Here is a 26,390-nt window from a genome sequence, read left to right as displayed (position 1 = left end):
ATACAAATATTATTATCACAAGTGCTCACATTTACATTTGCAAGCTCTCGAGTTTCGCAACTGAATTACCTTCATAGTTCCCTGTGTTCTTGGAATTGAGTCCTAGCTTTGGTTGTCGAACGAAAAATAACTGATTTGGAACTAAATGTGAGGATATTGGCGTTAAATATGATGTGCTTGTAAGACCAGTCAGATCTTGCAAGACACATCAGATCTCACGATTAGGGCCAAACAGAATCTGCAAACATTTTTTACTATTTCTGCAAAGTATTTTGTAAAAAAATTGGTGGATTTGTGCAGAATTATTTTGGGAGTATTATAACTAAAAACGTAATATATAAAATTAAAATAATAATTTTTTAACTTTTATTTAATGTTTACAATGCAAATTCATCTAGATTCACTTATTTGGTAAACTAAGCAAGTCTTACAGTATATCCACTAAAAGACAGAAACTATTACTTAAAAAAATGTATTGTAAATAAATCATATGAGCATTTTAATATTAGTCAATAATATTACTGAAAATATTTAAAAACTAAGTAAATATAAAATTACACATATTTACACAAGAGAATAAACAAACCCAATGATGGGCTAAAAACGTGGATTTCTGAGTGTGCAGTTTCCATGTGGGCCTACTCATGACTCTTTTAATAATAGTGTATTAATCAGGTTTCATTCACTATTAGGAAATGTTTATCTATATTTTCTTTGTCTTGTTAGCTTGCGATGGTACCAACACCCCACAGAAGACGAGCTGAGGACTCTGGCTGGAAAGCAGCAGAAAGGTGGCAAGAGCAAAAAGGACAGGTACAACACTGCATTTCTCCAGATTGCTCGCACTTGTTTGAAGAACATTTTGCGGCTCCAACAAAGTGACAAAAAAAATAAAAAATCAAGCAGCTTTGTTGCCCGTATTCGGCTGTAGATGAAAGCTGTCGACTATGCATACAATGCTAATTCCCTGAAAAGGTAGACTAGCCTGTGTCTAGCAGCTTAGTTTTGATAGTCAGCTCTATTATACCTACCTCCTGTTCTCAAACAAAAGTCCATTTTTGCTCTGCGGGGAGTTCTTGGGCCATTTTGTCAGGCAGGTATGCCGCAATCCAGCGCAGAGAGACTACTGTGCCCACAGTGCTTTTGTGCTGAACACCATTGTGCACACTGACCTATGTAAACAACAGAGACCCAGAGGAGAAGTCCAAGAATCTCAGGTTCAGCTGGCTTGGAGCCACAGGGCAGAAAGCTTGCATACTCGACTCGTTCACGCTAAGGACTGTGCCCCTTTCCAATATCCCACCGCTCCCAGCAGAGCCCGACATTCATTTCTCTGTTCTTTGTCATGCAGACGGCATTAGAGATGGCTGAAAATATGTTTGATTTGAACGTTGTATGGATTTAGCTCTTTTTTTTTTCAATAGCGAGGAGGGTTTCTCTAATCCCCCCGTAAAATGTGCAAACTCTAGTGTTTGGTCTCCAATAGAGACAGAGCCCTCTGTTGGGATGTATCTGTACAAAATCCTTTGGACAAAGTTGAAGATCCCACACATTGATGCCTGCTTCTCAGATGCATTCCTTTGACTTTTCATCATTGGGAATTTTTTTATTGCACTGTTGCTTATGTTAGGTTTCCTACAAAGAGAAATTGTCCAAAAGTGACCCTGAAGATTTTTATTTTAAATTAATTAGATTCTTTTGAGCAAGTAGTTTTCACAAGTAATATTAAAAATTGTAACATTTCAACATTAATAATGAGAGGTTTTTTAAGCATCAAATTAGACCCACAAATTAGACTTATTTCTAAAGGATTATATGATAGGAGTAATAAAAATTTAGTTCAATTGTATTCCTCGACAGTAATTAATCATCACTCCACTTTTTTAAGTCCCCTACAGTCAAAAAGACCAGTAGCATCTTGCTAAAAAAGAGTTTAGATAATTTTCTTATTTAAAGCTTGGCCTCTGGTTACATTGAGTACTAGACCGACAGTAAATAAAAAGTTACTATTTTTTCGGGCTAGGTTCATATTAGTGATGCACTGATCCCGATACTTGAATTGAATGTCTGTTTGATACCACATAGTTTTGCTGGATCTGGGACTGATCCAAATCCGTTCTTGCGCATGCGCTATATTGCGTTTATAAGAAAACTAAGCCATGAAGGTAGCTTATAATAAGGACCTAGAAAGTTGTCATGTAGACCTACTGTACTATATTCCAAATGTTCTGAAACCATTCTGTGGTTTAATGTGAAGTGCAGATAAACGTTCAAGTGGTTAAATTCATGTTCAGTTTAGCGCTTTCCGCCACTGCACCTCTCAATCATTCTCCATTCATTCTGATTAAATTAAATAAAGTAAAACTGATGCAATATGGATTGGCATTAACAGAACATTATTTAGCCTGATATAAGCTACTCTGAAACTGTGAATAATTCACTGCAATTTTATTTATATTAAAATTTTATTTGACAGACCAGTTTGTGTTTTGTCGCCAAAGTATATAAGCAGACCTTGTTTTGAACTTCCTCTGTCTCATCACGGCAAGATTTAATGAGGGATTATTAAGTAAAACTGGCCTTAGTTTATTTTAGTCTGCATCAAACACAGTGGTGTAGCGGACGGGCCCGCAGGGCACGCACTACGGGGGGGCTCTGGGCACTAAGGAGGCCCTGCACGACCCACCCCCTGCGGTATTTCCGTGACCGTCAAAACATACATATAAATATATTATTATTATTATTATTATTATTATTATTATTATTATTATTATTATTATTATTATTATTAGCCCCTCTGAATTATTAGCCCATCTGTTTATTTTTTTCCCCAATTTCTGTTTAATGGAGAGAAGATTTCTTTTACATATTTCTAAACAAAATAGTTTTAATAACTCATCTCTAATAACTGATTTATTTCATCTTTGCCATGATGACAGTAAATAATATTTGACAAGATCTTTTTCAAGTCACTTCTATACAGCTTAAAGTGACATTCAAAGGCTTAATTAGGTTGAGTAAGTTAACTGGGCAGGTTAGGGTAATTAGGCAAGTTACTGTATAACAATGGTTTGTTCTGTAGACTATCAAAAAATATATAGCTTAAAGGGGCTAATAATATTGACCTTAAAATGTTTTTTTTTTTTTTTTTTTTTTTTTTTTTTTATGAAGACTTTCTCCAAAGGGAAAAAAATATTATCAGACATACTGTGAAAATTGTCTTGCTCTGTTAAACATCATTTGGGAAATATTTAAAAAAGAAAAAAAAATTTACATGTAAACAATAATTGCCATTTACAAAAATAGCCACTGTGTACTTAGGCCTGAGGTATTTATTAAGGATTTTATGAATTTCTTTATAACTTAAAAGAGCTGTAATTTATTGAAGCAATAAATTGTTCAAGCCAGTCACATACAAGTTTTGAGAATTTGCAAAAAATGTTAATGCATTTTAAATAATTACAATACTAATTATGTACATTTTTGTCATGTGGGTCAGAAAATGCAATGTCACGTCAACAACCTACCACCGTGCTGGAAAAAATATGTGACGTTATAGAGTACTGCCGTAACAATATTACTTAGAATATAACATCTCTCTTGAGAAATGCTATTTGTATTAGCTATTTTTAAATCATTTATGTAATGCTATTAAAATAAACAGGTAAAACATATATATATATATATATATATATATATATATATATATTTTTTTTTTTTTTTAGATCTAATTGATTCTTATTAAGACTTAAAAAAAAATCTGTTTCAATAAGTGAAAAACTCTAATAAAACGCAAATAAAACGCAAATATTCTGAGTCTGACTAACTGTTGTCTTGATTCCCACCATACGTATTTATTCTCAACTTTGGCTTCACTTTTAGGGTGCTCCAGCCAATAGCAGATCAGCAACTACTGGGGAGGTGGGGATAATGATAGCAAGGCCCCATCCGATTAGTCAAATTTAGATAATCAATGCATAAAATAAATGTAATTTATACATATATCGCATATGCTATTATCACAACATCAATCATTTTGCTATATATCATGCAGTCCTAGTTTCCATTTAGTTTCCCTTTGTCTCGAATAGTTAAACATGGCTGCAGTAAATCTAAGCTTGTGAATTGGATTCCCAGGGAAAGCGGTAAATTATCAAATGTGTACCTTCTATGTTATGCTAGGGTAATAGCAATTGCTTTGGGTAGTAGCCCAGTTGGGTTGTATTAATTTTAATACAAATTTCACAATACTATTGGCAAATGATCTGAGAAAAGAAATCACTCTACTGTATTTCTTTTTTTTAACCAAAATATACTTGGCAATTGTGTGTGTGTGTGTGTGTGTGTGTGTGTGTGTGTGTGTGTGTGTGTGTGTGTGTGTGTGTGTGTGTGTGTGTGTGTGTGTGTGTGTGTCTTTGTGTTTTGACTTGGCCTACTTTGAGCAAACTTTTACATGTGCTATGTTCACATTTTTGCTTTTCAGAAAGTACAATGGGCACTTAGAGAATAAGCCGATGACTATTCCCAAAGACATCGACCTTCAACTGGAGACAAAGTGCATCGCAGAAGTGGACACACTGGGTAACTCGCACGTTGTCATAGATGAGACCTAATGAACCCTTGAGCTTCAAGGATCTACCTATTAAGACCAATTCCTAAAGCTTCTTTTTGTTCGACTTCTCTTTTTGTCCAGCTCTACATTATTTTCCTGAATTCCAGTGGTTGGTGGATTTCACGGTGGCCGCCACGGTGGTGTATCTCATCACTGAGTTGTACTTCTGTGTGGCGGAGCCCAGTGGAGAGATGAACATCAGTGTGGTGTGGAGTCTGCTGGTCTTAGCCTTTGTCATGTATCCTTTTCGAGCTCGAAATACTTGAGTTTTCCCTTTCATAATACATTGGGAATAATTCTTGTAATTATTTCATTATGTGCATAGCTGTAAACTATTGTGTTTTTTTCTTATATCAAGAATTTAGTTTTAAAAATTTAAACCCAATCGCAATTCTATTTTTGTACAGCTCTACAACACCTGCACATGTCATCATATGGCATCGCAATCTCTTGCTTCATATGAGATCGACGACTGCTGTTGCGTTATTTTTTTTGTATTTATTTGTAGTATTTATAATAAGCTTGTAACTATACTGCGCATTTGCACCCAGGCCATATTCATCTGTGTAAACACACAAAAACAACATTAACATTATAGAACACACTGTAAAAAGCAAGCAAGCATTGTGTATTGTGTTACATAGCGCATTTATTGTGTATGGCTATACACCAAAGCACTTCACAATTATGGGGGGGTCTCTCTACACCACCACCAGTGTGCAGCATCCACATGGATGGTGCGACGGCAGATACAGGACAATGGCGCCAGTGTGCTCACAGAGACAGTGATAAAGCTAATTCGGTGGATGGGGATGATTGGCAGGCCATGATTGGTAAGGGCCAATGGAAGGAATTTGGCCAGGACAAAAAAGGTCATTCCCAGCTGCTAGACTTTTCTGACAGTTTATTTGAGTGACAGATGCGAAAGTATGTTGTGGGACTGCTATACAGGAGTTATAGGAGTTTTTTTTTTTTTTAAAGCATGTCAATAAAACATGAACACCATTAGGGATGTATTAAACATGCTTGTTTGTTGTAAAAATTCATAATAATGACAAAAAAATACTAGTTTGTGCATCTCCTGACTTCTGGTTGCAGCCTTGTTGTCGTTGTAGATGTTTGTATTCTGGGAAATTGTCTTACCCCTTGGTTTAGAGTGTGGTCCTGAAGAGTCTATGTTTCAAGGGCTATCTAGCCCTTCCCCTTAGCCCAACGCCTTGAACCTAAAGAGAATTGGGACACCCCTACCTCTTCATGTGAATGCATAAAATGAGGGGTAGTGGAAAGGACTAAGTGCAAGAATTGAGATTGGGCCATAGTTACAAATGTGATAAGTCATTTTATATATTTATTTTTTACAGTAAAAGAATAAATAAAATTGATCAAAATTGCATTTTTTGTTAAAGACTTTAAGACTTTAAGACTTAAATTTTTGACTAATTGGTATTATATATATGTAAAAAATAACAGTATAAGTTTACTATAAAATAGTATGCACTGTCAACAGTGGTAAGAAATATTACATGAATGCACTTCTGAAGAATCTGTTATTTACACAATATTGCATTTTTACAATTACTTTTATTTACATGTATTTCATTTTTAGATAAAAGCAGTTTTGATTGGTGGAAGAACATGTGCATTTATACGAAAGTGTAGTGACAAATAAAGGCTTGATTGATTTCAAGAAAGAGTAAAGCATTTAGGCACAAGAAATTGCTTGTAAATTGTTTGTAACTTATAAAGATGCACATTGTTGTATTATTTATACAATGAAGACTATGCAGTACTATTGTACTAATTATTTAATTTCTGTATCTGAATACAGTTTGACTCCCCAGAAAACCATAAGAATAGTTTATTTCACTTTTATCTTGCTTGTTGTAATTATATTTTATTCATTATTCAGTGCCCTATAAAATTACAAATTAAAATTAACAGGATAGTTCACCAAAAAAAAAAGAAAAAAATGAATTATGTAATCATCTACACATCCTTCACTTGTTTATAAAGTGAAAACCTAAAATAAAAAAACCTATTTGAGTTTCTTTCTTCTGTTGAACACAAAAAATACTGTATATAAACTATGGGTCAAAAGTTTGGTGTCAATTTATTTTTTATTTTTTTGGTTTTTATTTTAATTAATTATTTTTAAAAAAAGGATTCTGTTCATCAAGGCGGAATTTATTACATGTAAAAATAAATGTTTAAATTGTTAAATATTTATTTGTATTTTAAATAACTGCTTTTTATTGTTTGTAGTTTTAAATGAATTATTAGTTATTACTCCAGTCAGTTATTGCTTTTATTACTATTACCATTAATAATTAAAATATTAATAATAATACAAATGTTAACAATAATAATAATAACTAATATTAGAGTGATTTCTAAAATATTATGTGACTTGGAAGACTGGAGTAATGAGGCTGAAAATTCATTGTTAAAACCACTTGAATAAATGATTAAATTAAATTATAAACTACTTTTGAACTACTTTTATTTTATAGTGCAATAACATTTCACAATTTTACAATTTGTACTTTATTTGTGATGAAATAAATGCAGCCTTGATAAGCAGGATAAGCTTATTTTAAAGCATTTAAAAATCATACTGACCCTAAACTTTTGACCTGTAGTGTAAATAGCGAGATTTAGCTTTTTTTAACGGAACCTCAGAATAAACCTTTAAAGTTTTTTATTCAAAAACATGCCTACAGTTCCCAAATTATAAAACCTCCTTTGTAAAAGACAACCCTTATGGAGAAGCTCAATTTTCATGCTCGGAGCAGGGACAGTCTAGCCGTGAGTGATGAAAGCTGCACCTGTTGCCTTTTACCTGCTACTTTCCCCTTCTAGTGCCTCGGCAAATCACACACATTAACCCCGGCACAGTCCACAAAGATCAATCTCCCTCCGCTCGCCGCTGCCCTTTACCTAGCTCAGCCTGCCACAGAAGATTGGAGGCCCAATTTTCACGGCCCACCAGACTGATTTGCCTGGGAAAAAAGGAGAGGAAGGAAGGAAGGTGCCTGGTAGGGTGATGAAGATGATGACGATGATGATAGGTCTATATGTGTGCAAATGGCTGAATGTGGACAGGAAGGAGCCATTTTTCCTGATCTCAGTGGAGAGTGTGTGCTGGCGGAAAATGGCCTTGTCAAAGTGATGGTCACTGAAACATTTTCTCAGATGGCCGCCCGCTTGCCTTGCAGATTTGCGCGATGTAGCCACAAGTTGAATGATTGACCCTAGACCAGTATAATCAAAACTGGCACATACGGGCGAGCTGCTGTAACAGGAGAGGCGCAGCTGGACGTTTTCTGTCTTTGCTTTTCAAATTTGTCGTTTCTCACCTTAGGGAAATTATCTTTGACAATGGTTCATGGGGGGTGTTTTAAATGCATTTCTTTAAATTGAAGTCAGGTAATGTGAAGAGTGTTTGGACACAGTCAGGGCGGAAAGTTGACAGATTTCACAGAGTGTTGTGTACTCTGTAAGAGCCACATAATGATGTTAAATGTTTCGTATATTGGGTCAATTTTAGAACACACATTGTTTTCATTTTTCAGATAAAGTGCATGTTTCTTTGTGAGTTTGTTGTGTCTGGGATGACTTGGTAGTGTGTGAGTATTTGTGGTCTTTTACATTTAGTCGTTTAGCATAGTGGTCCCCAACCTTTTTATCACCACAAACCAACGCTTAACAATTTTACTACGGACCGGAGGGTGGTGTTTTCAAAGGTTTCAAGGCTACACTCAACCGTTTTCTCAGAGGATGACAAGCTGACAAAACATTGCTGTCACTCTGATACAAGTTTTATTTATGGAGAAAATTACAAACACTGCAGTTTTTGGGTGTCCCGTGTTTGTCTGAGATAATTAGTCTGCCGAAATGTTAAATAATAATAATTAATCACCTGTGTGGATCTGGAAGGCACGAGCGTGTCACCTTCATTGTAAATATTGAACTTGCGTGAACTAGAAAGAGGTGATATAGGAATGGCCCCTAAAAGGCCGTGCTCATTTGCGATCCCCAGCAGTTGATCTTCTTGCACAGACATGGTAGATTCACCTGGTTTGTTGACAAATGTTTTGTGGATCTATTCCTTGACAGTTTGTAGGTTCTTCACTGAACCTTTTCCTCTTTACAAAGAAACTTTCCAAAGACGTCTGTTCTTAACTCATTTTGCTGCTTGGTTAAATTCGGACGGTCAAGTGACCGAGATGTGATCGAGAGAATACGGTCTTGTTTCAAAATGAAAGATATTTTGAGATAAAAGATTGTTCACACTCAGATAAAATATATATTTTTTTTTTGTGTCCTAAGCGACTTACAATTGAGGAGGCATTCAGCGATTCAACAAGAAGAGGCAATACACAGAGAAGTGTTTGTGCTCAGAGAATTAAGTTCTAGAGTAGATTTTTTTTTTTTTTTTTTTTTTGAGAGAGAGATAGAAAGTGCTTGTATAGGTGGTTTTGGTATTCACCGGGGTTCTGGAGATGGGTTTTTAGTTGTCATGTAAAAGATACTAGTGTGTCCATAGTCCGTATGTGAATTAGAAGATCATTCCACCAGTGAGGAACATTGAACAAAAAGGTTTTGGAAAGTGACTTAAAGCCTCTCTGCAATGGCATCACACCCTGAGGGGAGGTTCCTGGAGAGAATGTAGACCTTCAGGAGCAGGTGGAGATAAGAGGATGCAGTGCCTGTCCTGTAATAGCCCGTTTCCATTCAGTGGACCCTACAGTACAGCTTGTTTTTGGTTGACCCAGGGTTGATCAGAGCTCAAACAAACCTTGACATCGTCTTGATGAACAGCCACAAAGGCAAGAAGAAGAGCAGAGAGTACTGGAGTGTACACTGTTGTTGTTTACAAGGCCTACTAAAGCGCAAGTGGTTTCACTCGCGTGAGCTCGCTGCGCATCTATATTTGAAATAACGAACTTCTTGAGCTGATGATAATAACATGCGTGTGATTATTGAAGTATATTCCTTTCAGAAACGAACAAACGTGAGAATGAAGTGCAAAAAACAAAGGAGAAGCCTGAAAAAACAAAGGAGCGAAATGATTCTTTCAGCAACCCAAACTATGAACAAACTGCCATGTTTAACTATTATCATCACCTATTGGACTATTATGAACTCAAAATGAGGAAATTACTTTCTAACAAGAGGTTACATGTGCTGGGGAAGATTAAAGATACAGATGAGAGGTTTGCACTGACTGGGCTTTATGTTGGGTGTTGTTCTTAAATAAGGACTAAATGTATGTTGTGTGTAGCTTTTCTGTAAATGGGAACATATCAAAGACTGTAAAGGTCTGTATGTGTTCATATATGTTGCATTTATTTATTTATTATTTTATAAAATCACAGACCTTATATACAGTAGGCTATTTCGCATTTCATATTTATCATTGATCTTCAGTTATAATCAAATCCTGTTCACATAAAGGTTAGTAATGAACATTTATACAGAAGTATTTATGTGTGTAAAGCCTGTGTTTTGTGCTTCTCATATGATATGTGAACGACCTGTACAGCTTTACTTTGATTTTCTTTTTCAAGCAAGAATGACGTTGACTAAAACTTTCTGCCCGAAAACCAATGCAGAGAGATCATTTATCGTTTAGAATGCATTCACTTAACACTGTTTTGGGTTTCAAATTTATTTTATGTAATGTTTTTTTTTTTTTTTATTATGATGTCATCTAATATATTTTATAAATTACATATATTGTACAAGTTTAAAGTAGAAAAGTAGAAAACGTCACATGCATGTACTATGGGGGAAACAAGTATTTAACATCACTATTTTTCTCAGAAAACACTCCTAAAAGTGCCAATGACTTGAAGTTTTCACTGGATGGGGGTAACAACCAAAGAAATATAATATAATATAATATAATTTAATAATTTTATAAATTTAATTAGTTTACAAATTAAGCTATGTGTAATAAAATGAAATGACTCAGGAAAAAGTATTGAACACTTGAATAAAGGGAAGCGTAAATAGGCAGTAAGAGTCTAGACAGCAGCTGAAATTTCTCAGTACTTATTCAGCAACCTTCCGCCCATTGTCAGTGTAAATTAATCTCAGCTGCTTCAGCCCAACATCTACATTATCAGGATGATGAAGATGAAACCGGTGTGGACATTTCATCAAAAACACAACCAAAGAAACTCTCAAATGGCTTCAGAGAGAGAAAATCAAGCTGTAGAAAGGCCCAGCCAATCACCTGACTCTATTCCAATAAAAATTACAACATAAAGCTCAGATTTGATAGATGAAACCCACAGAACCATCAAGACTTCATTCGCCATATGAGAGATGTCTTTAAGCTGGCATCATTAAAAAATCCATTTAAATAAAGTATTAAACACTTTTTAGTAGTTCAGAACTTTCTTTTTGGTCATTTCATTATTACATAACAGATTTTTTGTTTTGTTTTCTTATTTTTAATGTGTGTATTGTTTGGGTTTTTAACAAAATCTGGTTCAATTCCATGTCAGCAGCTCCTTTAGAAATATTATTCCCAGAAAAAAAAAAAAAAAAAAAAAACTTTTTCCCAACTGTATGTTATGTTTAGTCAGTTTGCTTGTGCAAGTACTTGACTTGTTTCTTCTCAAAGTAACAGTGCCATCATGGCCTGACGTGCATAATACTTTTTTTTTTTTTTTTGCCATTTTCGTGAATTCTTGTCAGTGTGAATTGCTTTAACAATTTAGTTTTGTCAGGTGTGTATTATCAATAATGTCAAAAAAATAATAATTCTTAGGTTTAAAATTAATTCAAGCATTTATATATGTATTTGTAGGCGACGCGGTGGCACAGTAGGTAGTGCTGTCACCTCAGAGCAAGAAGGTTGCTGGTTCGAGCCTTGGCTGGGTCAGTTGGTGTTTCTGTGTGGAGTTTGCATGTTCTCCCTGTGTTCGCGTGGGTTTCCCTCGGGTGCTCCGGTTTCCCCCACAGCTTAAAAACATGTGGTATAGGTAAATTGGGTAAGCTAAATTGTCTGTAGTGTATGAGTGTGTATGGATGTTTCCCAGAGATGGGTTGCAGCTGGAAGGGCATCCGCTAAGTAAAATATAGGCTGGATAAGTTGGCGGTTCATTCCGCTGTGGCGTCCCAGATTAATAAAAGGACCAAGCCGAAAAGAAAATGAATGACTGAATGTATGTATTTGTTTGTTCAGAGCAGTTTCTGTGTGTAAGGTACAAATGTTTTTATTTTTATTTTTGAACGTTTTCCTTAGCTTTATTTTCTCTCAGGAAGATCCTTTTCTCCCTCACGGCTCACTACTTCAGACTAGAAGAAGGCGGTGAGCGTTCCCTCTGCATCACCTTTGCCTTTTTCTTCTTTGTGAAAGCCATGGCTATCCTTATCGTCACAGAGAACTACTTGGAATTTGGCCTCGAGACAGGTAAAGTGTCAAGTTATTTTTTAATATATTGGTTTCTCTTTATGCAGTATGTGGTATCACAGAATTTAAGACTGCAATATCTTTCATTGTAGTCCAACATTACACACTAAATAGTTCATGTAAGCTATGAAACTATGCTGATCTAACAAAGCAAGTAAGGTATAAACCTACATGCGCTCACATACAGACAATTTGTAGAAATTATTTTGTAGTGAAATTTCTGATGTATTGAAAATATAACATTGATGTCCCTACAGCATCTAAAACTCTTGGATGTGCTTTAAAGAGTCTGAAAATCCCAGCCCATTGACAACTCATAACCCAGCCAAAAGGAATGAAAAGTATCCCAATTTATTTCCTTGTCCAACCAGTCAATTGCTGAAATCCCACAAGGAAAAGGTTTACCATGCTTTCTCTAATATTTTGTAATACAAATACTTGTAGACAGTATATGTATTAAAGTACTAACTGACTTTTTACACTAAACAACACTTCTAAGTAACTTTATAAAATAGATCTGATGAAAAAAAAAAAAAAAAAAAWTTATATATATATATATATATATATATATATATATATATATATATATACTGTATATATATATATATACTGTATATATATGAATTTAATTAAATGCTAATGGTGCAATTTTATTATTTATGCTAAGCTATTAGTGCCCCCGCCTGTTTCAGAGAGTGATTGAATGAATTCACAAATGGTAAATCTCAGTTGTTTGACTGTAGGTGACTTGTAAAATTAATATTTGCAAAAAAAGTAGAGTGATCCTTAAATATTTGACCTGCCATCAAACGATTTTACTCATTTGCATGAGTTTTTGGGCATTCTAATTTCTTCCATTAATAATTGATTCAGTTTTCATTTTGTTTTTGCAAGAACAAAACATTTAGACAGCTGTGGCATATTATAAAAAACTCAACTCATAGCTTTTTTTTTTAGCAACTGCATTTTCAAAGCAGCCCAAATGTGCAGCAAAACCATGATCCTGGCACACACTGGACTTTGCCATAAATTATGCATAGGTGATTTTGATAAGTATTGTCACAACTGTAAACACAACAATATTCTTTTTTTTTTTCTGTATTAGCCATGATTTTAATACAAATGTATTAAATGTTCCCATATAATTCCTAAATTAAGTACATTTGTATTTTATTAATACGTTTTAGGAAATTCTTGCTAAAAGCCCTGTATATTTTTCATCATCATTCTAATGTTCTTTTTTAAAAAGCTGAACATTGATATATATTTTTTTAAATAAATATTTATTTATATTTTTGTATTGCAACAAAAGTGACTTGCTTGATGTCAATGTGCACAATGACAAATCAAAAATTATTATATTATTTTAGACTATAAATGTTGCCACATCTACTATAATTTTATTTTCATTCTTTACGATATTTGTTTAAATAATTTGTAACAATGTTTTCTCAATTTTGTTTCTGTTTTCTTATAGCAACACTGGACTTAGCCATAAACTATGCATAGTTGATTTTGACAAGTACTAATTGTCACAACTGTAAACACAACAGCACTCCTTTTTTCTATGTTAGCCATTATGATAGCTTTGTTTATAAAGCAAACTGTTAAGAAAACCACACACAGGTCTCACGAAATCCTAGTAAAATATATCCAACGAGATGATGACTTTGAAACTTTGGAAGTGTATCCAATGCTATTCACCATATGTGGCAGTGATCTGTAGGTGAATCCTATTCTGTGTGATTGTTAGTTTTCAGCACTGAAAATCATTTTTAAAAATGTCCCTATATAATTCTTAAATTAAGTACATTGGCATTTTATTTTTTATTTACGATTTTGAGAACCTCTCTTTACATTTTTCATCAGCATTGTAAAAAGATTTTAAAGTAGTCTAATACATATTGCTTGATATTGATTTAGTCTTTTTGGTATTAGTAACAAAAGTGACATGCTCGATAATGTCAGTGTGCACAATGAGTAAGTTTACATGGACGCCAATAATCCATTTTTAACACAGTTAAGACATTACTACATGTTTTTTCTTCCTTCCATTTAATCAGATAAAGGTCATAGTTGCATTATTAAAGTACAGCACAGGCATATAAACACTGGTTTGTCACATGGGGCTTGAATGAAATATTCCTGAATGAAAGTAAAAGTGCCAAACTGCAGTTAAAGTCGACAAATTAAAAATTAAACACCTGAAATTGCATGAAACTCCGGTGGAAATGTGGATAGCGTGGAGACACACTGAGGTTAATGGATCTATATGCTATTTAATATATAAAATGGGTTTCATGAAAGGAACATTCAAAAAGCAACTCATGTAAACACCTTGAATACACTTGATCATATCATCATTACTGATGTCCATGTAAATTTAGTCATTTATAAATCAAAAATTATTATATTATTTTAGACCAGGGGTCACCAATCTCGTTCCTGGAGGTCCGGTGCCCTGCAGGGTTTAGCTTCAACTTGCCTCAACACGTCTGCCTGGGTGTTTCAAGTATACCTGGTAAGACCTTGATTAGCTTGTTCAGGTGCGTTTGATTAGGGTTGGAGCTAAAATCTGCAGGACACCGGCCCTCCAGGAACAAGTTTGGTGATCCCTGTTTTAGACTATAAATATTGCCCACATCTACTTTAATTCATTATTTTGACATTTGTTATAAGAATTTGTAAGAAAGTTTCTCAATAAACAGTTTCTTCTTTTTGTAGGCTTTGCAAATTTTTCCGAAAGTGCCGTGCAGTTTTTGGAGAATCAAGGCCTCGAGTCTCAGTGAGTATTATGGCCAGTGATCATCCACGTAGGGTGTGTGTTTGTGTTTACAGTATAGCATGTCTCTGTGGGTTGAGATTAAGCAGTGTATGTGATGGTTTGTGCTTCCCTGCGGTGAACAGGCTTTGTTCTCTACCTCCGTCTCTACAGGGGCCCCATATCCAAGCTAACCTTTAAGCTGATCCTGGCACTTCTCTGCGCTCTCATTGGAGCCTTTCTCACCTTCCCCGGCCTGCGATTGGCCCAGATGCATCTCGATGCCCTCACGCTAAACAACTGCAAAGTCACACAGTAAATATTTCAATAATGTTTCAATAATCATAAGTCTACTTTAATGCGTTTACATAATTGATATTGTCCTTGATGATGTCCAGTGTAGGCGCAATTAGATTCAATAAGCAATTCAGTTATCAAATTACATTTCTGCTGAAAAAGCAAAGTAAGGTCAGGTAACTTAATTACCATTATAAAATACTTGCTTAAATAATGTACATAAATTCATCTGTTCTGTATAAACCAGGTTCAAGGAACCAGATTAATTATTTATATTTTGAAAAAATTATATTGTTTTAACTATAAAACGGCTACATTTATCAAGATAATTGCATATGCTTTAACAAGGCGAGAAATTAGTTCATGACATAATGAGCTATACATTTAGAGAACGTTATTTTTTGTTATTCAGATATTTTGCAGAATAATTAACTTTTTCAACTAAAGGATAGATTATACACGATTTGTACATGCCTGAGAAGGCATTAAATGTTTTTTTTTTAAAGTTAATGGCAATATGTTTATGAAATATGATGTTATTGTTTTTAAACGTTTTGGGTTTTGATATATATTTTGTTTAAAGGCTATATAGTGTTTTTTTATTATTTTAAATTATGTGAATAGTAATAATTACTTTTTGAAGTAACTGATTTTTATTAAACCAGCCAATTCAGTAGTTTTGTTGCTCTTATTAGCTGTTCTTTGACCATATATGATTGAGAAAATGCTCAATTGGTCCTTAACCGTTGATACAATGCAGGATGGATCCGAGCTTTCATATTGAGGACGCTAAATTCTGACCCTACCATCCAAATGTTGCAGCAGAAATCGAGACTCATCAGACCAGGCAACGTTATTCCAATCTTCTATTGTCCTATTTTGGTGAGCCTTTGCCAATAGTTGCCTCATTTCCCTGTTCTTAGCTGACAGGAGTGGCACTCAGGGTGTTCTTCTGCTGCTATAGCCCATCCACCTCAAGGTTGGATGTGTTGTACACTCAGAGGTACGCTCTTCTGCATACCTCGGTTGTAACAAGTGGTTATTTGAGTTACTGTTGCCTTTCAATCAGCTCAAACCAGTCTGGCCATTCTCCTCTGACCTCTGACATCAACAAGGCATTTGTGCCCACAGAACTGCCGCTTACTGGATATTCTCTCTTTTTCAGACCATTATATGTAAACCCTAGAAATGGTTGTGCGTGAAAATCCCAGTAGATCAGCAGTTTCTGAAATACTCAGAACAGCCTATCTAGCACCGACAACCATGCCACGTTCAAAGTCACTTAAATCACCTTTCTTCCCCATTCTGATGCTCGGTTTGAACTGCAGCAGATTGTCTTGACCATGTCCACATGCCTAAATGCATTGAGTTGCTGCCATGTAATTAGCTGATTAGAAATTTGTGTTAACGAGCAGTTGGACAGGGGTACCCAATAAAGTGGCTGGTGAGCGTATGTATAAAATATGGTGTCAGTAATTTTAAATGTATTGATGCATTTTAGAAATTATATTTTATTATATTTAAATATTATTACTTTTTGAAGTATCTTCTTTTTTTTAATCCAACCAGACCAGATTGTCAAAGAACGGCTAACAAGAACACCAAAACAGTGGCTGCATGTTATATATTTAGATCTGGATTTTTTTAATTTTTATTATTTATTTTTATTTATTTATTTATTTTTTGTCAAGCTGAATATAACAAGTTTGCTTTAAAAAAAGGATACCCACTAGCAATAATTCCATGTTAATTTACATTAAGAGTCAGTGTCTGACCACATCCTCAGCCAGTTATAAGTATTACCTCAGACCCTGTCTCCATTTTCAGCCAGCACTGAGCTCTAGGGTAACTGTGTTACAAAAGAGGAGTTAAGCATTACACATCTCACATAGCTAATCCTCTTCAGTGTGGCCAGCTCTCCATACCTGCTCTCATGACACTATGGGGCTTACAGTTACACCTCTTTTTGGCCTGGATTACATTCATGCTTTTTGTGCTTGGAAAATGCTATATTTAAAGCTGTGGTATTTTATGACATTTGATGCTCCACTAATATTAATGCACTGGTCTGTGATGATGACTAATATGTTGTTTTTATGCATTCATATTTCAGGACTTTGCTGCATATCAACTTCTTGGCCCCTTTAATCATGGTACTGCTATGGGTGAAGCCCATAACAAAGGATTACATAACAAATCCCACATTTGGAAAAGACAATGTGCCTTTGTGAGTACCTCACATCACTAGTTTATCAAATTAATGATTCTTTACCTCAAAGTATAACATTTTGTATGCACATTTCTGGTGTTTTTTGACTTGTTTCATTGGTTCACAGTATTATAAAGAAAGGTTATTTGCACTTTGTATGTATAGGTACAAGGCATAGATTATATTAATTTATTCTACCTTTAAGATGGATTTGTTTGACACAACAAAGACTGCAATTTGGGCAAATTAAATTTGAGTTTTTGTAAAAGTTAGTAACAATTTACTCTTTGTGGAATTCATTGAATCTCATTTGAATATTTCACATGTTTATGTCCCACTGAGGGTTAGTTTGAGTCGTGGATCTTAAAGGGATAGTTCACCCATAAATGGAAAATTACCTGCTATTTAGTCACTCTCAAGACCTGTGCACACCGAGACGTTTTTATCTCCCGACTAAACAACGATCGTGTACACCAACGTGCAAAACGCCTGGGGCAAAAGCGTAATTTTTTAAAAAACGCCTCATGCTCGTTTTTTGTATTGACGCGCCCGGTCAAAACCATGCCCACCAATTAGATCGGCACTTTTGTTTACATGCACGGAGCTGCTGAAGTTACAGTAAACAGCACTTGGAGGCACTCAAGCACAAAACTGCGAGCGCACATTGAAGAAGATGCTCAGAGGTGATGTGAACGTTTAGCTGCTTATTGCTCTTGTGAACAATAATCATTTTTTCATCGCTACAGCTGGAGCTGCTGCTTGAACCATCCATGCTTGTTCGAGTCACCAGTAACTTCAACAACAAGCATGTGAACTTCCTCTCCTCCTGTGTCACAAGCGGGTGTAAAGTTGTGTAGCGCCGACGATAAACACAAACGAAAACCGTCCCGGTGTGTAGGAGTCTTCAGGTGGTTCTAAATTTTCATTAGTTTCTTTATTCTGTATAACTCAAAAGCAGATATTTTGAAGAAAGCTAAAAATATGTAACTACTGACTCAAATAGTAGCAAAAACAAATACCATGGTAGTCAATAGTTGGTTTACAGCTTTCTTCAAAATGTGTTTTGTGTTCAACATAAGAAAGAATATAAAATTGGACTTGAACAAGTAAAGGGTGCAAATCTTCTAAGTAAAATTTACTCAGTTTAGATCAGGGGTCCGCAACTACAGGGCCATGGATCCACAACCCAGTTGGCAACAAATCAGGTGAATCCCAAATGATGGGGGCCTTTTAGGGGCCGTTCGCATATGATGTCTTTTCTAGTTCGCACAAGTTTGTTGCTTCCAATAAGGGTGCGCGGCTTGTGCGCACAAGCTGCTTGATGGGCTGGGGCCTTTCAGACCAGACACACCCAATTGAATGAATCCTGCGAGCGCACTGCGAGTCACGTGACAAGAACTGACCGATCAACTTGTATTGAATATACATACTTTGCTAAGACTAATTATCTCAGACAAACACAGAACACCCAAACACTGCAGTGCTTTGTAATTTTTTCTATAAATAAAATCCGTATCAGAGTGACAGCTGTTTTGTCAGCTTGTCTTCCACTGGGGAAATGGTTGATGGTCGCCTAGCAACTCCCCCCCCTACGGTCCTCGGTAAAATTATCAATCGTTGACTGGTCCGCGGTAATAAAAAAGTTGAAGACCACTGGTTTAGATAGTATTTGGCATGTCTCTAAATTGAGTTAAAGTTACTCAAGTTAATGAGACAATGAAAGGAATAATTAGCCTGCTAACACCTGCTATTAATAAACAAAAATACAGAAGAGAAACACAAAACTACAACTGACTTCAGTCACAGCCCTAGACAGCCCTAAACCAAATGTTAGGCCTTAAAAAAGTCTTAAAACCACTGAAATATTGTGTTATAGTTTGTAAATCCTGTTAAACGGGTCTTTATTTCCTTTGTCCTTGTAAAGTTATACCCAATTGGGCCAGCAACTTTCCAATCACTAACAATATATTTCAGTAAAAGTTTAAAGAAACGTTTATTTGGTAACTATTTACTTATTAATATGGTTTAATTATCTTCCTTACAATAACATTTGTTTTTAATTATTTTAAGGTTTAACTTGGCCATTAAAAAATTGTTAGCGTTTAGCCTTGTGCAAGTCTGAAATTTCATTCATCACAGTCTTAAAAAGATCTTAAAAAGTCTTGAATTTGACTTGATGAAGCATGTAGAAACCCTGCCTTAATGAAATCAGCTGAATTATAATATGTGGAATCTCTCAAAATCTCAGCAGAGGATCATTAAGCAGCTCCACAAACAACAGCTTTTTATCACCAACCTCTTTGTCTAAATAATCTAGAACCAAATAATTTCTGAACTAAGTGTTATTCATGGATTTTTGATGACAGAATTGTATTTTTGAGGGAACTATCACTTTTTGATTTGGATATTTATTCAGATCAAGTCTGATGGGTTCATACTAACACACTCTAAAAAATGTTGACTCATTTGATTGGCTCAAATAAGGGAAGATAGTGTGTGATATCTTCTAAGTAATCAAATAGTAATAAAAGTTAATCAGATTAATTAATAAAGTAGTGGAAAACTACACTACTTTTTAAAATATGGTTGCTTTTAGTATTTAATTACTTTTCAAAATTACCTTTTTAAAATATCCTTCCTAGCACTGCCAGGCAATCTAGGCATGACTTGCAGTTTTCTTCTCGATTTTCTATTCATAAATGCTTCACATTGCGATAACAAAAGATGTTCTTTCTGTTTACTTGAATTGATGTTTTGTTTTTTTCCTTGATACTTTTGTTTAACTCTCATTACTCAAGTCAAATGCCAAAGTTGGGGCTTATTTTACTGGCCATGATCGAGTGTGTCACTCTTCTTCATCTGCTTGCAGAATGTCTGAGAAGACGTATGACACATTGCGTCTGTGGGTGATCCTGCTTCTCTGTGTGCTGAGACTAGCCATGATGCGGCATCATCTCCAGGCCTACCTCAACTTGGCCCAGAAGGGCGTCTTACAAATGAAGAAGGAAGCGGGACGCATTAGTACTGTGGACCTCCAAAAAATGGTACATAGACTTTTAACACTTTTTTTTTCATGCTCCTGTTACATCTTGTTCTTTCAGATAAACGACGTGTCATTATATCAAAAATCCCAAAGATAGCAGGTAGTCTCAGAATAATGTCGATAATTTGCAATTACATTATCGAACACAAAGGCATCTTTTATTTTTGGCCCCTATCCCGAGCATCTTCAGTGGATTGTTCTTGTGATGTTTGATCTGATACTAGTTAATAAATGCACTCAGGGACCCTCTTGTGGCGTCTACTCTAGAGGCCTACATTACAGTGTCGACATTCCTCAAAGGTGGAAATATGTCGGTATGAAAAAGGACTGCGTGGCATTGTTGCCCTCAAAGCTCCAAAATGAGGAGGCTATTTGAGTTTAGTGGAGCGCAAGGATCAAAACCCACAGCACTCCACAGCTGGGGCTGAGGAAAAGAGCCCGTTTGATGTTCCAAGCCATAAGTGAGACTCGCAAATGGCTGTAGAGTCGCAGGGGTGTCTGGTCTTACATCTGCTGCAAAATCATATGCTCGCAGCCTCCCTCTGTACTTAAGCTCCCAGTGATGGTTTCAGCAAGTCTGTTTGATGAGCTCCTCTCCTGCCAAGCTGCTTGTTTTGAACAAAATTTGCCTAAGTGTTTTAACTGCAAATTTGTTTTCCCTCACACAGGTGGCCCGAGTCTTTTACTACCTGTGTGTAATAGCTCTACAGTACATTGCGCCTCTGGTGATGCTGTTACACACTACTTTGCTGCTAAAGACATTAGGTAAGTGCATTGAAGTTCTTCTTGACACAATCTCTATCAGCCCCGTTGGGTTTCTTGAAATTTTCAGACTCCTCTTTCAACCCCCAGGTGGACACTCGTGGGTGATTTACTCTGATGAGAGTTTGCCGTGTCTATCAAACGAGGACTCTAGCCCTGCCGAGGTGGGGCAAAGCCAGATGGAGGCCTCTCAAACTGTGGCCCAGCTGTCGGTTGCACTTGGGGGGCTGAGGACTGTTTTCTCCCCCTTGCTTTTTCGAGGGCTTCTGTCTTTCTTCACTTGGTGGATCGCCGCGTGTTTGTTCTCCACCTCTCTCTTCGGCCTTTTCTACCACCAGTATCTGATGGCTGCATAGCATCTTTAAGGGCTTGTTTCGACTGAACTTTGCAGCACGAGGCACTCAAACATTCCCCTTTCCTACAACCATATCAGTCGGGTTCTTCTCTGAAGGACTTCCGCATTGTTTTAAACTAACAAATTCACAAACGACAACAGTCATAATTCACTCACTGTAATATTCATCAATGCATCAACGAACAGGGGATGCCAACTGAAGGAGACCTTGAAATGCTGACTTTTTTATGAGCCACTAGAAGGTTGGAAGGAAGGGATCACTCATGGTCTTTGATGTACTTCATTTTATTTTTAATGAATTTCATAAGAACGACGATTTTTAATAGCATTTTTTTTTTTTTTGTTATTATACTTCTCTTAAGTAGATACTGGGTTCTGCTGTACGAGAGGTTTTCATTGTTGGTATGTGAAGTCAAAACAGTGTTTTTAGTCAAGCTGGGAGAGTGAAGTGAGGGGATTCATCCAGGAGAAATGTGCGTATTAAAGGTGTATTTATTTGTCTATTGTCTGAGGGTCTGAACCCAGCTTCCTCGCCAGGAGTATTTCATTTGACTGAAGAAGACTGATAGATAATTTAAGTGTGTGTGAGCGCGCAAGCGCATGTGAGAGTGACGGTTTGTGTGTTAACATCAGTGCCTGCAGGCTCCCAGTGACCCCTGCTGCTGGTGGGTAAATCTAAAAAGGGCATTTTGATCAAGTATAAAAGCTAACTCAAAAAAACTGTCTAAAGCAGTGGCCTCCGCTCATCTGATACCCTTCCCCGTCATTTAACCGGTCAGATGTTTCACTTTGAATTTCGGGTCCAGTGACTTCAAACACATCCTCTAAGTGGGCTCCATGTTTCTGGATAGAGCTTATTGATTTTCTGTAAAGCATCAAGTAACAGGATTGGATTTGTTTCATGTGAAGGTGCCAAGTATGCTTGTTTTCCCCCATGAGTGTGTACAGTATTTCCCGCTGGAAATCGGAAGCACACATGTAGAGGTGCAAGCCAAAAGAGAACATGCAGCTTGATCACAAAGAAACATAGTTTAATGAGGTCCACTTTAATATTGTATGATTGGGCACTACAGTTAGAAAAACTGCACAGAGGCATATCAGGTATGTTTTTTTTTCTTTTTCTTTTTTTTTTTGTGTCTGTTAGTCATTTTTAAGTGTTGACCTACTGTAAAGTCTTATTCTCACCCTCTGTTTTGAGTTTTGAGGAGGGTACGCAGACAATGAATGTATTGATCCTGCCTGATTTTTGATTGTTGTTATGATGGATTTTATTTTAACAAATCTACAGCTCTTTGCATTAACAAATATCAGTTGAATCAATCCTCCAAGGACATTTATCATCAACAGCACAATCAACATTTGTCTATATGCTGAAGCCTTTTTTATTTTAGTTGTTGATTCTCAAGCTGTGAACATTGAAGGACACAAATTTTATTTTAGCTGTAAACATTCACATCCTTTATTAATCAGCAATGGGCAATTTAGTCTTAACCTTTAGGATTTAGTTCACTGCCTTATTATGATTTCCCCACCATTAAAAATCAGAAAAATGACCAAAATTGATTAAAAATAAACTTTATTAAATTGTTACTAAGTACAACACCTTTTTACGGTTTTTTTCAGTAAGCATGTATGTTAACATTTCTGACCCTAATGCCAAATAACAGTGTACGAGGCTCATGACTGATCCATACTGAGATATTGTAGACAAATCACTTTTCTTCTCTTCAGTATTCCAGTAGAGACGTATCTGTTTTAAAACCCTTGGGCCTGAACTGATCTGTCGGTCTAATGCATTTAACTTTATTTATTATTTTTCAGTTTGTTTAATAAATGATTGTCAAGAAAACTTAAAGTCTCGTTGTCACATAATCCTTTTTACAAAGTTTTATTTCTTAAAATTGGCAGTTTTGTAATGTTGGAATTACTGTGAATGACATGAATTCGCACAGTGAATGGTTCTCGCTGGTGTAATGTTGTCCTGAGTGCTATTGTCGATACTGGCCTCCTCTTTTAGTAGCCGCTCTTGGATCAATGAGACAAATTCCAAAACAAACAGGCGAAGAGGCTCTTTTCTTTCCCTAAGAAGACTCCATTCACTCAAAGCATTTCATCCGAGGCCCACCGAGGGTCATCGTTCCCAGTGCCCGAACAAGTGAATCTTCTCAAAAGGTATCTTTTTAATGACCGCTCCACTGTCTGTGCTAAATAATGAGAGTTTCATTATTGTGTTAGCTCAGTTGAGAGCAGCAAAATAAATAATGAGAACTTGTAATAATGGGTGACCTAACCTTGTTCTTTTTGTCCAGAAATGAATAGACTGAAAGCACAGACTCTTGAGGAAGCTAACGAATCTGGATGCTTTCGTTTCGCACTTAGGGCTGTTTTCAAAGGCTATACTTGATTTTACATAATGCAAATGCACTCTGGAACAGTTTGTATGCAATGCATGAACGTGTTACTTGCAAACTAACTACTTAGACATTTACATGTCTGTGTAATTCACATCTATATTTTGTTTTACATAGAGAGGAGAATGAGAGCTATGATCTTATTTATGTTTTTAATATATATTGTAGAGTGTCTGAGAACGCACAGTGTTTGTAGTGTCAAATCTAATGCAATTAAATACACTCCATAATGATTTGAGGATGAAGCTCTCATCAGGGCATTTGAACAGAAGTGACTGCCCCCTTGTGAATGTGTGATGCAGTGACAGGTATAAACTGAGTGAGATCAGAGCACCTTTAATTTGACTGCATCCCTTGTCACTGGTTCTTAATTTTGTTTTTATCTTGCTACAAATTGTTTATTTTATCTCCGAGATGTTGTGCACATCAGAGCTGTTCGCACATAAAAATGGAATGCTGAGGAAAAGGTGCTTGACTTTAGGACAGGACAATCTGAGAAATATCTGAGGTATGTTAAAACATATTAAGAACCTTCATGATTAGTTCATATCTCGTTGTACAATATTAATTTGCATTTATGTTTTTAATTATGTCGCATTTTAATTGTATTACTCAATTATTATTTACAGTCATTTTAAAAACACTATTGGATTCCCAGATAAAAAGACATAGATCATTAAAAGGAATTATTGTAATTTATACATTGAAACAGAATTGTAAAACAATATAGGAACAATGTACATATACAGAGTTCTTCTGTATGTTTTGAAGAAAACACACACACACTAAATCCCATACACTTACAGAAAATAAACTTGAGCTTTACATCTGCAATGGTGTTAAAATAAGAATGTGTGGAATATAAGGAGCACATCTGAAATATGGGTTTGAAATGTGTAAAAGTGTAAATGATCACAGGTTTCATATCAAAACAAAGTTCCAAAATCATAATTCACAGAATAATCTCACAGCAATAGCAAACAATATTTATTTCACCTAGGGTCCTTTTACATATCCCAAATTCCATTATTTATATATATATATATATATATATATATATATATATATATATATATATATATATTTTTTTTTTTTTTTTTTTTTTTTTTTTTTAATTAAATTTTTTTTTAATTTTATAAATTGAAATGTATCCACACTCAATGATTATAATGGAGATCAGTGTCCAGACTCCAGGCTAGTTTTAATGTTTTAGATATCAAAAAAGCATGTTCACTTGAAACCAAGTAACACAATTTTACAATTTATTGAAAATTTACCAAAACATATTTTAAAAATCCTTTTAAAATTAAAACAGGGAAGAAAAGTAGGATTATTATGTTAAAAAAAAATTTACAACGCTATTAATTTCAAACTACAAAGTTTTTGATATATATATATAACATATAATATATGTGTGTGATATATGAGAAACATGTCTGAAATATGGTATTGGAACAATGTGTGCAGAAAGTGTAAAAACTTGATCACAGGTTTCATATTCAAACAAAAAGTTCCGAAATCATATTTCTTACAATAATCTCACAGCAATGACAAACAATATTTATTTTACAGAAGGTCCTTTTACATTTCCCAAAATCCATTTATTTAGGTGAATTGAATAAACTAAATCGGCCGTAGTGTATGTGTGTGGATGAGTGTGTATGGATGTTTCCCAGTACTAGGTTGCGGCTGGAGGGGTATCCGCTGTGTAAAACGTATGCTGGATAAGTTAACGGTTTATTCCACTGTGGTGACCCCAAAGGGACTAAGCTGAAGGAAAATGAATGAATGAAAATTTAACGCTTTTAAATCCTGTTAAAATTGAAATATGGAAGGAAAGGAGAATTATATATATATATATATATATATATATATATATATATATATATATATATATATATATATATATATATATATATATATATATATATATATGTATATATAATTTTATTTTGATGGGTTGTCGTGAAGATATTTAGGTTTTCGTTTGTCCATGTTATAATGATGCTGTTTTATTTTTCACTGAAATTAATGTGTAAAATTATCTTAAAGTGACCTTTCAGAGGAGCTCTAGAGATGAAAAGCATGTCTATTATAGTGGGCTATGTGTATTTAAAAAAATTATTTAATGTTACACACATGCCCAGAACAAGCTATTGTCGCCATTTTAAATTTTAGTATTCACTCTAGATTTTGTTTGTACGTCTTTTCGTTTGATTAAGTCATTCAAATTTGACTGAAATGCACCTTAACAGCTGAATTCCACGTTTCTGTTTTGATGAAATCCCAAGGCCTCACATCGTTTTGGTCAAGCAGACTTCATCAGGCATGTGTCCACCGATCTATAATCCTCTTTAGCCCTTAGTTGCCCCTGATGTGTCCCTTGTGCCTCTATTTGAACTATGGCTAGTGGTCCGAGGGCAGCAAAGGTCGGCAGCCACTCAACCGAAGCCCCCATGGGACACCACTATTAGTCCAGCATACCAGCACTATCACTGAAGACATCAATGACCA

At 35.4% G+C, this 26,390-nt stretch overlaps 1 protein-coding gene across 1 annotated transcript in view; it reads left to right on the top strand.

Moving 5' to 3' along the window:
- tmem161b (transmembrane protein 161B) overlaps positions 1 to 23,309 on the top strand; it is a 42,805-nt gene extending 19,496 nt beyond the window's left edge. The window contains 10 exon segments of the mRNA NM_213371.1: positions 727 to 813; positions 4,484 to 4,581; positions 4,694 to 4,850; positions 11,887 to 12,038; positions 14,763 to 14,823; positions 14,974 to 15,114; positions 17,210 to 17,323; positions 20,175 to 20,349; positions 21,017 to 21,113; positions 21,201 to 23,309. Coding sequence (NP_998536.1) covers positions 727 to 813; positions 4,484 to 4,581; positions 4,694 to 4,850; positions 11,887 to 12,038; positions 14,763 to 14,823; positions 14,974 to 15,114; positions 17,210 to 17,323; positions 20,175 to 20,349; positions 21,017 to 21,113; positions 21,201 to 21,466 — 1,348 coding nt within the window. The 3' untranslated portion in view covers positions 21,467 to 23,309.
- The last annotated feature ends 3,081 nt before the right edge of the window (positions 23,310 to 26,390 follow it).

Source organism: Danio rerio, chromosome 5 (genome assembly GCF_049306965.1).
Source record: "Danio rerio strain Tuebingen ecotype United States chromosome 5, GRCz12tu, whole genome shotgun sequence".
NCBI lineage: Eukaryota > Metazoa > Chordata > Actinopteri > Cypriniformes > Danionidae > Danio > Danio rerio.
The sequence above is the reverse complement of the archived record's forward strand: the minus strand, read 5'-3'. Positions and strand labels throughout refer to the sequence as shown.